General features: G+C 33.7%; 1 protein-coding gene and 2 long non-coding RNA genes across 3 annotated transcripts in view; 1 reads left to right on the top strand and 2 right to left on the bottom strand.

Annotated features, from left to right (window-relative positions):
- The window catches only part of LOC129758312 (uncharacterized), a 32,363-nt gene extending 25,625 nt beyond the window's left edge, over positions 1 to 6,738 (bottom strand). Inside the window, exons 1-3 of the mRNA XM_055755796.1 lie at positions 6,343 to 6,738; positions 6,142 to 6,266; positions 5,954 to 6,045 (exon numbers count right to left, since the gene is read on the bottom strand). Of these exons, the coding sequence (XP_055611771.1) occupies positions 5,954 to 6,045; positions 6,142 to 6,266; positions 6,343 to 6,479 (354 nt within the window). The 5' untranslated portion in view covers positions 6,480 to 6,738. The remainder of the gene's footprint in view (positions 1 to 5,953; positions 6,046 to 6,141; positions 6,267 to 6,342) is intronic.
- Positions 6,739 to 9,197: 2,459 nt separating this feature from the next.
- Positions 9,198 to 10,161, bottom strand: LOC129758347 (uncharacterized). Its single transcript, XR_008739954.1, has 3 exons — positions 9,950 to 10,161; positions 9,823 to 9,877; positions 9,198 to 9,766 (listed from the first exon to the last, which is right to left on the bottom strand). It is a non-coding gene; the product is annotated as an uncharacterized LOC129758347 (long non-coding RNA).
- A 1,776-nt stretch (positions 10,162 to 11,937) lies between these two features.
- LOC129750664 (uncharacterized) lies at positions 11,938 to 12,483 on the top strand. The gene is made up of 2 exons (XR_008738443.1): positions 11,938 to 12,025; positions 12,090 to 12,483. It is a non-coding gene; the product is annotated as an uncharacterized LOC129750664 (long non-coding RNA).
- Positions 12,484 to 13,819: the final 1,336 nt, after the last annotated feature.

Raw genomic sequence — 13,819 nt, 5'->3', positions numbered from 1 at the left:
TAAACCTTATTCATACCACTAATAATTCAGATCTACAGACTTCAGATTACATCTTAGGCACATGAAACCAGAGGCCCTCTGGCAGAGGGGTTAAGTTATTAAAGAAAAAAACGCGCTTCAAAGATTTCGTTTTGTTCGTTTTCCGTTTACTTTTCGGAAAGTTTTTTTTCCGGTCAATCAAAAATGAATGATTTAAAAAAAATCTTTAAAAATCCTTAAATTAACATTAGATTAAGATAAGTTTATGCGGAATCGATTTGCATCATCAAACCAAATTTTATGATTTCTGCATATTTCAAACTAGAATTTCAGATTTCTTATCATATAATTTTTCAGATTCAGGTTTCAAAGTTCCTCATAATATATACCCCATATTAGTCATATTCCTTGATTTAATTAAATTAAATTTAATTAATCAAATGAAAAATAATTCAAATGTTATTTTAAAGTTATAAAAAGGATTCATTTTTCAATGATTCGCAACTTTTTTTCCAATTCTAGTTGTGTTCAGTTGATATCGTCAATTTTGATCATTTATGGAAAATTTAAGTTAAGTTTCAATTTTTTAGCTCCTTTTTTCAAAGTTCTATAATGCAAACGTAGCATACTTAATCATCACTATATTTCAAATATGTTCTCGAATTTAAAAAAAACATTTGTTACCCATTATTAAACGATTTTAGTTGAACATTTAAAAAAAATCTATTTCATATATTGATCGGATGTCATCATTGATAGAAAAAAAAATTGTGCCTGATAAACCCTATGGCAGTTGCAATCTAAATGATCTAAAATTCAGAAACCAAGATATGTTTATCATAAGCTTTGAAACAATCTCAAATTTTTATTTAAATATTTGAATAATGTCAGGAATATGTTTTTCTTTGAATTGTTTCTACCTGTAGTTTGGATTTAAATTACAAATTGACTGAATAAAGAATTGAACATATATGAACATAGTTATATACACACTAATATTTTTTTAAAGTTATTAATTTTCAGTCCATGTACTAATACATATGCAAAACCAAAAATGTCCAACCTAAAAAAAACAGTTCGTTGAAGTTCATTCGAAATGACTTTCGCCCAACTTACGTACATTCTAAGGTGATGTAAATCAAATTATTTTCATGCAAAATTTTTCACTCTAGTTTTAAAATTTTAAGTGTAAATTTTATGCTGAATATTTTAATTTTGTGTTTACAATGAGCTATAACACTCCTATCAGCAAAAAAGTTGATTTTTTGTATGTTTAGGTTCAAACTAATTTTTAACAAAAAATATATGCTTCACCTCCCTTTACATTGCATTGGTATTTTCCGCCATATTCATTTTCGATGAATCAAACGTAAGGAAAACAAGAGGAAGAACAAAACAAACAATAACATTTAAATTAGCGCTTCAAATCTATCCGCGTTTTCGCGTCGAGTTCCTGGAGCCGTACGGGGAATATGACCACCAATTTGACTCCTGCCTCCGGAGCCAGCACCGGAATACATCGGAAAAAAAATTCTAGCCAAATAGAAAAAGGTAAGTTTCCATCAACGACTGTACGGACGGACGGAACTATAATTCCGAATCAACTCTACTTCATTAGATGCGACTGGATTCCAAGTAGGAACTTCCAACAGGCTAGAAGGTGATTGTCAGCGCGGTTTGGTCGTTTGGTCTGCGAGCGCAACAGTGTGGTCTTCCTCAGACCAAGCGGCACTCCGGACCACCGGAATAACATGAACTGGTGCTTTTGTCAGCACTCCAGGCCGCATCAAACTCTCCCGACTCGAATCGTGCTGGTATCGAGAAACACAGTGGAGAAGCCAACAAGGAAATGCTTTGTGGAAAATGAAGAACAGCAAGGAAATGTAAGTTCGTTAAATTTATATTAATAAAGTATTTAAAAAAATATAATTTTGTAAAATTGTATCCGAAATCGCTTTCCTATGTGTGTGCATGCTCCCTTCAATAATGGCTGTAAAATCATTCTACTGGGGAGAAATAAAACAATAAAATTGAAGGAATTATTTGAATAAAATTAAAATCTATAATTCTGCACGACCCTCTTGAAGACCTTTCTGTTTTTCAACCGAAGAGTTCAATTTTGAGTATTTATTTCTTAAAAACATTTACTCAAGAATACAAAAATGAAATCAAAGAATTTAAAAAAAACTGCTTTTATTGCTTCCCTCTATGATTAGTTTTCAAATTTGGTCCTTTTTCATTTTTATTTTGTCAAAATAAAAAACCACTATCTTTTTTTTATGGAATTCAGCTGCTTTCTCTTTATTTCCTACCGAGTCACTTGCGAAATAGGTTACGACTGCAAAAGTCACTTGCCACCGACTTGAGTCACGCCATTCGCCTCTGGGAATACGGTGACAGTAAAAAAAAGTTCATTCGAGTCACCTAAAGTTCATTCAAGTCACGGCATTCGCCTGCTAGAATACGGTGACTCTAAAAATCGTAGTCACTTCACGTCATTCGCCTCGCAGAATAAGCCCCATTTTTTGACTCTGAATCAATGTGGAAATTAATTGATTTAGATGAATTTTCTTTTGAATCAAAGTATTTTTTCGTCAAACAGTCGACACATCTTCATTATTTTCTGTTTGGTGAACGGGTTGGCGAGAAGCTTTTCCGATAATCAATCCTGTTTATTTTTTGCGAAATCTTACTGCCGCGCAACAGCCAGACAGCACCCCGGAATCACGAGATACGGCGTAGGAAAGTCTCGAGAGCTTTAAGAGGACAAACGATAGTGAACTCCTAGGTAGGTCTTTCAAAATCAATTTGTTTTCAAATAAACTGTCAACCTAACAAACTTTTTCAGGGCAATCATTTATCCAACTAAATGCTTCGGATCCGGTCCAAGGAGACATCTGGTGCCGAAACCCTGTTCGAATGGAACTGTCCGCCAACAAACATCCTTCAGTAAGTACTTTCCTGCTAAATATAGTTTTTGGTGAGCTTCATAACAAGAGAAGCATTTTTGTCATAAATTTGTATTATGTGCGCTATGTAGAAACATCATGTGTACATTTTGTTCTCCTCTTTATTTACAGATGTACCGGTTCAAAACTCTAACCCTGGAGAAAATCGATGATGTGAACATGAACTTACAGAGAAATAAATTTTTTTTAAACCATAATTGTCTCCTTTTTATTTCCAATGGGACGAAAATCCATATGTAGTACTAGAATTTTTAAGGAACAAGAAATAGAATTCAAGAACAAATGTTTTTAAATTGAAATCCAATGCCGTTGAAATAAAGAATAAATTCTTAAAATTAAACGAAAAGTCTTTTGAATCAAAAGCATTTTGTTTTTTGCAACAAAGAAAAAGTTTTGATTCAAAGGAAAGCATTTCTTCGAAACAAAAGGAAATGCATTTGAATCAAAGGAATTTTTATTTGTCCCAAATTCAAAGGAAAAAATCCTTTGTTTTTGCGGCACTTTCCTTTGAAACTAATTTCTATTTTTCTGCGTGTGAGTAAAGGCCGTTTAGTCAGAACTGAGTAAGTGCGGTTTTGGCGACAACTGAGTAACCGTCACTCTGAACTGAGTAGCTGAAAGTTAGCGAGAAGCGCATTAGTATTAGTGTCTGGCTGTTCATTCAGCAGCCTGATAGAAATCGATCGAAGTCAATTGGGAAAACAGCTGATCAACTGTCAATCCATTTCAATTGATGATTGAGTTCTGTTGAACACACCTATTGTAAATTTTACACATAGCTCAGAACTGATACATATCAGTTGTGATCAAGGGAGGCAATCACCATTCGCGATTTCGAAGCTAATTTTTGACAGATCGTGTGCGTGCAAAAAATGTAAACAAACAGGTGGAAATACAAGCTTGTAATAAATCATTGATTTCTCTAATTTGGTTAAGATTTTTGAAAAATGATGGATACAAATTTAAAGTAGAAGGTTCAGAGATTATTGTGAGCTATAGGAGAAAATGTGTATGTGCCGTGAAGCATCGCAAATCGACAACAAAAAAGGTCAATTTTTTACTACTTCAAAAACCCTTCTGAGTATTTCACATATTCTTGAATGAAAACTTAAGCCAAATGCACATTTTCAATTGCAGTTTGTTAAAAAAAAAGTCAATTAACATTCCTTCAAAATTTGAGAAAGACCCAGCTTTTGGTAAGCGAGAATTTTTTATTCGAAAAAACTTAAATTTTGGCTATTTTCTATTAGGTTTCCTTGCAGCTGCATACAATCAGGCGTAATAATTTCAAAGCTGGAAGGCGGATTTGGATATTTGATGGTGATTGAAATGGAAAAAAAATTATATCCTTGAATTACTACTCAATTTAAGTTGACTTTCATGCTATTCAATTGACATCGTTCAATGGTTATATCATGTTTTGTACTTTTATCGGACCTTATGATCTGAATTTTTCGGTAAATTGAATTAAAAATTAAATTTATACAACCATTAGCCGTAAAAAGTTTAACATTTAAGACTGTATGAGACTGAAACAGTTTAAATTTTTATATAACATATCTATTAAATGGGGCTTATTCTGCGACTCGAGTGACGTGACTCACGAAATTTCACTTCTTCGTCCCGACTCCAAAAAAAGCTTCAGAAGAGAAATTTGTGTATCGATGAGCTCTGAAGACCAATAACAGCTCATCCGAACGAAAATTGCAAGGTAAAGAGCCTATTTAAGCCAGAAAAATGATATGAAATTTCATAAGTCACGTCACTCGCGTCGTAGAATAAGCCCAAATGTAACAACTATACCAAATCCAATAATTATAGTTTGAGGTTACAACGAAAAATTCGTTCATGCACACAGACCAGCGAGAAGCGCATAAAGTTTAATATAAAGATATAATATAAAAATATAGATAATTGGAAAAAAATTAAAAAGTTTAGAAAATGGACAAAAAGATTGATTTACATGTTAGTTTTTTCTGACCGACTGACTATTTTAAAATGGAACTATCAGATAGAATTGACTCTTCTGCCAGACTAATTCATTCTAATTTAATTGAAAACAAACTTAAAATTTTCAAAGGAGTGTTTTTTTTAATAATCATTTCAATTTATCAAAACTTAACTCGAAGCATTGTCAAGTCGTCTATAATATATTGTTCACCCGGAATGTTGCTCACGCAACATCGTACTATCCCAGATGGCAGCAGCGCAGCTTCGAAACAGCGGATGGAGACGTCCGTTGATGATAGTCTGCGTCCTTCTTTACCATATCATGTTTTGCGGAAATGTTTCAAATATAGAAGCGTCGTTGTCATGCATGATTGTTTACACGATTTGGTTGGAGAAGGAAAAATTGACTGCTTCGATTTTTTAGCTCTGAATGCAGTAAAGCATGGCTAATCGAAAATGATTGATTTCGGAATATTGCTTTCTAAGATAAAGTTTTAGAGGTGATGAAAACTACTTCGCCCGAAAATTGCAATAATCGCTAGAATCGGTTACGCATTTATGAAAGCACATGTAAGTCGGTGTGTTGCTACGTTTTTGCCAAATTGTGTACTTACTCACAATACACAACCCATCTGCATGGCCTGCTGTGCATACGAATGCGGTATCGAAATGTTGATCACGTTTTCTATACACAGTAGAGCTGGTGTTGCGGCAAAGGCGTTTCAACACAAAAATGCTTTCTAAAAAATCTGCCATAAGACTTACGATCTTCACGTCTTATCAAACTTGATCCTAGAAAACACATCTGTTGCTTAGCTATCCATCTATTCTTCACTCCTATTCAATTCTCCTATTTAGAGTTTTCTCTCGCCGCATGTGTCAATAACATGACTAAATTAAAAAAAAAATTGAAATAACCCTTTTCGCTGCCATTCCAATGTATGATGATAAAGTTATTCGCCCAGTTCTGTATAAGCTTCTGGATTTTAAATGGGGAACAGAGAGAAAAGTTCAGTTGATTATATAAACATATTTTTTCTTAAATATGTACGTACTTTGACTAGCTCTGGGATCCAATGACTAGAATTCAAATGAACTTTAAACCATATTCCACGCTTTTTGCTGTCCACCCAATGCTGTAGGGATTCTGTAAAAAAAATAATAAAACAAGTATGATGATGACATTCCCGTAGATACAGATGCAGGTATATTAATTATGAAGAAAAACAGAGTTTTAACTTACTGTTGAGTTTTGATTCGAACTCATTGAGAACACACGTTTCCTGGTTTGAATCAACCGTAATGCCATTAAATCGATCCGACAGACCTTTGAAAATTCCAGATGGAGCATCTTCTACCGCTGCATACCTATTTGATAAAGAGTTAATAGAAAAGTCCTTATCTGAGAAGCTCTGCGAAATGAAAAAAAAACACGTTTACATACTTGTTGAACCAATTATCTGATGAATTCAGTAATGTGCTCGATTTGTCACTCATCTTGGTGCAGTTATGTCTTACTATCGGCACAATTTTACATCGATAGCGCGATACCAAGCAAATTCGCATAAAAACACTGATCATTTATTAGAAACCAAAACAAAAAAAAAACTGAAGATGATAACAACGCGGTACGAGTCTGACTTTATGTCGGTGGTCAACTCATCTAATCTCGTCTCTCGCACTGTCAGCTGAGCATGTATTTACAGAATTGATACCGAGTTTAGGCTACAGCTATGAACAGATTCAAGGCTAAAGAACAATCTACAATGTACGAATTGAAATAATGGTCAGCTTTATGTTGAAAATTCCATTGTGTTTCTGTATCACAATTGCCATGTACACATAGGCCCTTATTCTGCGCCTCGAGTGACGTGACGATAGTAGAGTCACCCAAGTCACTCTATTCCAGCAGTCGGTTTAGGTGAGGAACGTCACTTCGGATGAACTTTGTGAGTTCTTACCCTATTCTCGTAGTCACCGTGGGTGAGAATCGTCGCATTCGGGTGACGATTTTAGGTGACAATTGTCGGTACCTTTTGAGGTGGTGACGAGATAGAAATTTAATCGAAAATGTATGTAAAGTGGAATGGTTAGTCTCTGAATATTAAATTATACTAATGTATGATATTTTAAGTTTTAGAAAAAAAAATCTTTGAGAGATGATAAAAAACTAGGGAGATTTCCTTTTTAATCTGATCGAGTTCTTAACAAAAATCCAAAATTGAACCTTAAAATGAAAAACTAAAGTTGAGTAATAAAACAAGTGAGGAGTAAGTTTTTAATTGAATAAGTTTATATTTTTCAAATGATCTTCTAAACCCTAAAAACGGTTAAATTAATAGGTCTCCCCAGCAGCGTGACGTTTTTCTTCAGCTGTAGCTAGTCAGGCACTAAATAACTTACTAAAAAAAACAGGAGAAAACCACATTTAGATACTTAAAGAATCTGCCTTAAAAACACATATCTTACTTACTTGGATAAGCTAAATTAAATCTGTTTTAAGGGTTTTATGATGGCTGGTTGGTGGACACATCCGCCGGCTTGGGCATTTGATTTGCGGTTAGTTTTTTTGCTCCAATCAGTCAGCTTACCGGCTCATCCGCTGCAAATTTCGGCTCCAAATCCGGCCTGGACGACTTGCTAACACCATAAAATTGGATTGTGGTCTTTTCCGAACCGAAATTCGCAGTTGTTGATTAAAAAACTAATTTTAAAATTCGGAAACGCGAGCAAAACAAAACAAACCGAGCTAATTTGACACATGAGCTCACTCAGTCACTCACCTACGAATGAATCTCTGTCACTTTACCCACATCGACAACGGGAATAAGGTGACAAATCTCACGGTGACTCCGAGGTGAGGTGACAATCATCACGTCACGCGCGGCGCAGAATAAGGGCCATAATTTGACTAGATTCTCAACACATCATCATACACTGAACGGATTGTTGTAATGTTGTTCACTGGCGATTTTAGAAATAATGTGAATAATGCTGCGATACAGAGTAGGTTAAATAAACAATCAATGCTAACGCGTTTCTGTAAAAGGGCGAAACTCGCAAAACGGATATGTTGAAGATTGGGAAATATACCTAGATGAGTAGGCGTAACGTAACAGGGTAACTGTACAGCTTACACGCTTAGAGTTCATTATTTAGTTAATGAGTATATTCTATTCGAAAATTGAATTATTTTCTTCTAATCAGTGTCAGTCATTCGCATAACTCATATGAAAATGACTTATATGGTAGAGATTCATCCAGACCGATCTGAACGCCAAATTGAAAAAAATGAGTTATCTATTGCAGTGCTGTTTATTTAAACAGGATTCAGGAAAACGGTGGATTTTCCTTATAAGGAGTGTATTCGAAAAAAAAAAATGCAATACTTTGTTTTGTGAATAGCTTTTGAATGCACGGATGATGAAATTTTCAGCAAAATTACCTGGTAATGTAATATGAATATATGCCAATTTTTGTGATGTTATGTCAAGTTGTTTTTGAGATATAGCGTCCAATAAAGAAATGATTCGACTTTAATTTTTGAGCAATCTATGATGCATAATTTGAACCACCTTTTTTGCTATGACAGAAATAAGATTTTATGACCTGTGGCTGAGATGTTATCAACTAACCCCCGGTTGTCCTATTTTTTCGACGTGTTGCAATGCTGACGCCACCTCTTTGTAGATGGAAATGTTACTACTAAGTAAACTACTTGTTTTTTTTTCTTTTTTTTTTGCGTTTAAATAGCACGGGGAGCTTGACTTGACGCTTGAAATGAAAATTAGAATAGTTTGAAGAAGAAAATTTAAAGTTTAGAGTAGGCAGCGTAGAATAGAAAGCGATCATGAGACGTTAGTTAGACCATCATGCACTGCATTATACCCACTTCGGCTGAATATGGACAGAATGCAGTTCAAAATAATAAACTAACCCCTCATAACACCAGTTTGAGAAAGGACATGGAAGGGTTGGAGACTATGGCCTCTACATACTTCCCAAGCATCTATATACTACGGTTGATGGGCGCATTCAAAATATGAAGAATAAAAAGGAAAGATCTCACCAATTTACGGGACACCATGGGGCTTATTCTGCGAGGCGAGTGACGTGAAGTGACTTGGTTTTTTAGAGTCACCGTATTCTAGCAGGCGAATGCCGTGACTTCAATGAACTTTAGGTGACTTGAATGAACTTTTTTTAACTGTCACCGTATTCTCAGAGGCGAATGGCGTGACTCAAGTCGGTGCCAATAACTTTTGAAGTCGTAACCTATTACGCAGGTGACTCGGTAAGAATCAAGAAGGAAAGTTGCTGAATTCTAAGAAAATCGAGAGGAGGTTTTTATTGCCACAAAATTAGTGTGAAAAAGGACCAAATTTGAAAACATAACCAACATCTTTTGAATTTCTTTGAATATCTGCTTCATATTCTTGGGTAAATTTTTAAATAGTACAAAAAAAACTTGAACCACTTGAACTCTCATAGCTGGACTTCCACCCCCGCCGGCTGTTATGGAGAAAAGCTTTTCGCTACCCGAAACAATCAAATGCGCGAAACCCAGCATGATAGTTATCAAATTAGAGCCTTGCCAAGAGGCTGAGCTACGTAAATTATACACAAATTTTGTTGATGTTTCAAAATAGAAGGATTAAAAATTCCGTTTTTCTCATTTTTCTGTGTTTTTATTCTTTTCTTGGGTTTGGGTAACTTCCCGTTCGATTTTCTTTTGGTGTTCACAAGTACATTTTCACTGCCTTTTTGGCCATGGTTGGTTCAGCATCCACGGATTTCTCGTTCTATTCCAATTCCAACAATTAAATAGTTGAGGAGAAATGTCTAGAGAACAGCAGCAAATCTGGAATCTGGAATAAATTTAACATGTAATAATTATTAATGAAATTTAATTGGGTAAAACTACCTTTCTTTCTTAAGACCGGGATAAACACCAACCCATTGCATCTTCTACAATATAGCTGAAATGGAAAAAGAGTGGAAAGGTCTGTAATAAATTTAGTTTAAATAAAAATATAATTTGAAAAAATTACCTTTTTCCGGGCCCATTATTTTCTTTTCGAAAATATCTTTTGACAGCTCAGATGATTCATTTTGTAGCTTGTGGATGAACACAGTAGCAAAAATCAAAGAAATTTAATGGTAGGTGATGCATATTTTACGAATAAATTTAGACAGAGAAATAATCGTTACTTTTTATGCTGAAAAGAGCATTTACTACAGCTTGAGCTGAATACAATCACAAAAAATAGCTTAGGAAACAAATCAAAACTCTTTTTTATTAGAAATCTTTGAAAAATTGTGCCTGGAATCAATTAGATTTGCATTACCTGGGTATATACGCCCGTTGGGCAAAATTTATTTCAGATGAACTTCAATGAACTTTTATTCCTTAAAGGGCAATTGATTTTTGAGGTACGCAATATTCGTTTCAACATATGTATTGGAAGTTTGAAAAAGTGTGCCTTATTTATTTAATCACAATTTTAAAAAAATGTAGCATCTTCTTCTTCTATGATTTTCATTCAGACGATTCATCCCTTAAGAAAGTATCTAAATATATTTATTTGAACGGCTATATCGGTGAATGTTACATTCTTTAAAGAAGAATATTTCAAGAATTCAAGATTTTATACTGATAAATTATTAGAAGAAGATGAAAGGTGTTAAAACGACCAAAAGTTTATTGTAATTTGAAAATTTCTTCATCACATGCAAATTTTACCCAGATATCCTGGTTTTTGAAAATTTCAAATGTTACCTAGCATCCTGGTTTCAGAAATAAAATAAAGAAATAAAATAAAATTACAGTAAGTCAAATCGAAAAATAAAAGTTTATCTGATTATTGTTAATATAGAATGAAATTTTAGATTTAAGTTTTCAATCTGTATTTGATCTTTTTATCTCAACCAGAACTGGAACGAAAGACAATTTTAATTTTTCTTAGAAATTTACAGCTTGTTCGAAGAAGATTGTTTTGATTTGATTGATTGTTTGATTAGAGAGACTTTAAACTTAAAAGTTCATTCATCTCTGACTTGTTTTGATTTATTTCCCAAGCAACATTTTAAACTCCTGATGGTTTTATAGCAAAACGACAAAGTTTTATAACGAAATTGCAAAAGTCTTGATGGCTGTGAAGCGTATTTCAACAAGACCATTACAAAAACTAACTGCAGGCTATCTACACGACGATTATAAAACCTTTTTAGAAAATTTCAATCAATTTTAATGAATATTTTATCCTCCGTGTATATAGCGGTTTTGAAAGCCGCTATAAAGCAATTTCAAAACCGTGCTATACACGCTAACTTTTGGCTACCCCTTAAAGGCGTAAAATTGACCCGTTATTGAGAACCTCCACGATCTGTCAAATAACGGGTCATTATTTCGGGTCAATATTACCCCTTATTTCGAAAAGCTCGAGTCCACTTCAAAGTGGTAATTTCAGATGTTGTTACATTCATAACGCTGTTATTTGTCCGGTGAATTGGCAGCGATTAGAAAGATTGTAAGTATTTGATTGATAAAATATTTGTATTGTTTCCTTTCTGAAATTATAATGCATTCATCTTATTATTTCAGCGCTGCGCAGTTCAAGATGATGAAAATAAGCTGTTGTTTGAAGCCGTTGTTTTAAGGTCGATCCGCGATGGAGGGTAAATTTAAATTTTCAAATAATTTGATATTATATAAATATATTTATTGTGAAACATATGATATTTTGTTGTGATTTATTTTCCGGCAAACATTTTCCATAAGTAGCTCCTTTAAATTCTCTATACAATAGCCTTTCAAATAAGGGGTAATTTTGATCCGCTACAAGCATTTGGAATAAGGGGTAATTTTTATCCGCTGAAGCGTTATCAGGCTGAGTACCCCTTAAAGGGTAAAGCGACTTTATCCGTAAAAAGGAGTTCTCCCAGTCTTATCGAATAACGGGTCAAAAGTATTCGTTAAGGGGTAGCCAAAAGTTAGCGTGTATATAAAACCGACACTTGAATGTCAAAATTTTTCGAAGTGTAAACTAAAACAAAAAAGAAGAATCAAAATGTAAACAATGTTTCTGAGGTAACGAAACATTTTTTTCATCAATCGACAATAAAAGGTAAATTTTTCTCATTCTTCGATAATCCGTATATTGTATATTGTATTTTTTTATACTTTTGTAGGTAATATTCGGAAACCTGGAACAGATTGCCTGGCCGTCCGTAATACCATTCACACAATGTCCTGGAGTTCCAGATTGATAAGCTGGTACCGGAGGATGGTTGTTTTCTCGAGCAACGGACGGAGAACCACCTGTACTACTTGTTGTGCTGCGTAGCTGTTGCGGAATGTGTGCACCGGACGGGGGACGAACCGTCGTTTTGGCTCTTAGAGCTGCAATGCTGTGGCTATAAAAGTGTACCGAAGGATGTTTTTTACTGAGCAACACACCCGGAGATTGATGGAGGTGCTGCTCAGCTGGAACCGGAAGAGCACCTACATTCTACGGTTGAATCCGGATTAAATGGTGTTCAATTAGTGTCTTTAAAAATGAATAACAATAAAACGTGAATCAAATCCTGGTATTTTATTTTGTTGATGGAATAATGAATTTAAAAAAGAAAAATTATTTTTAAGTGAAAGGTTTAAAAGGTTGTTTAAGAAAAAAAACTGAAATCCAAGAAAAACAATTCCTATTAAAGCATTTCTCAGGGCAAATGGTATAATAAATATAGTTTTTGTTAGTCGAATAGGTGTTGGGGATAGAACGCCATTTTATGATAAAATGTTATGAAAAACAACCGCTTGAAATTTTATAACATGAAGCGTTATTTTCTATAACATACTGCAATAACCACGTTTTTCTTTCAAATATGGTATATAATACAGATACACACACAACATGGGTGTCTATACCGAGTTAAAAATATATTTTTGGATGTTTATAGGTAAATATTTGAGTATTTAAATCTTTTATTTCGCAAAACTATACTGGGGCACGTATTTTCTACATGTTTTTCGAAATATCAATCGATAAAATTTTAAGCGCATCAAATTTATGTAGGTGAATTGAGAAAAAGATTATACTTTCTCATTTAGGTTGATATGTAACTTTTCGTGTATTTTGATTCGTGATCAAAATGGAAGCATCTTCGTTGAACAGAATATTTTTTCAATTCTTTTTCAATTCAATTTTAAAACCTGTCCGGAAAATAAACACGCAGAAAAATATTCACTCAAACTAAATTTTGACAGCTCTCGACGAAACCCGCAGAGGGTTGTATAAGGTACTTGAAATATGTTCTTCAGAACCTCCTGTAGGTGGGCCTTTTTACACTGATAAGTGCTTTATAGATGTTTTAATGCGGTTAATAAAACTTAACGTTGTTTTATAACAATGTTTCATAGCTAGCTTGCAGATTTTTATAAAACTAAAAATGTTACTTGGGTTTAAGTCCTACATTGGGTTTGGTTACATAAATGAAAATCCAACTGGTATTGTTGTTTAAAACCTACTAGAAATGTTTTTATGCCGATTCCTCGATTGCGGTTTTACCGTGAATATGATTTGAGAAATTTGAAATTCTCTAGCCATTAAATCCGTGATTTATTAAACTAATTTCAATCGCAGGAATTTTAAATTTATTTAGAAATGACAAAATTTAAAAAGACCGTTTTTTGTTTTTATTTTTAAATATTTGATGATAAAATAATCTTTATATTCTAGTAATTTGATAGATAAGCTTGAAAGTTTGTATTCAACCTTCTCGGTCATTGGATCCGTAATTATTGAGAGATAAATAACTTAAAAAATAAATAAATAAATGAATCTGAAATTTCAAATTCCTTAATCCTAGCTTGAAATGTATTCTGAAATCATCAATTCCGAATTATGAATCTCTATCAATAATAT

This window comes from Uranotaenia lowii, chromosome 3 (genome assembly GCF_029784155.1).
Source record: "Uranotaenia lowii strain MFRU-FL chromosome 3, ASM2978415v1, whole genome shotgun sequence".
NCBI lineage: Eukaryota > Metazoa > Arthropoda > Insecta > Diptera > Culicidae > Uranotaenia > Uranotaenia lowii.
Note: the sequence above shows the minus strand (reverse complement) of the source record. Positions and strands in the feature narration are given on the sequence as shown.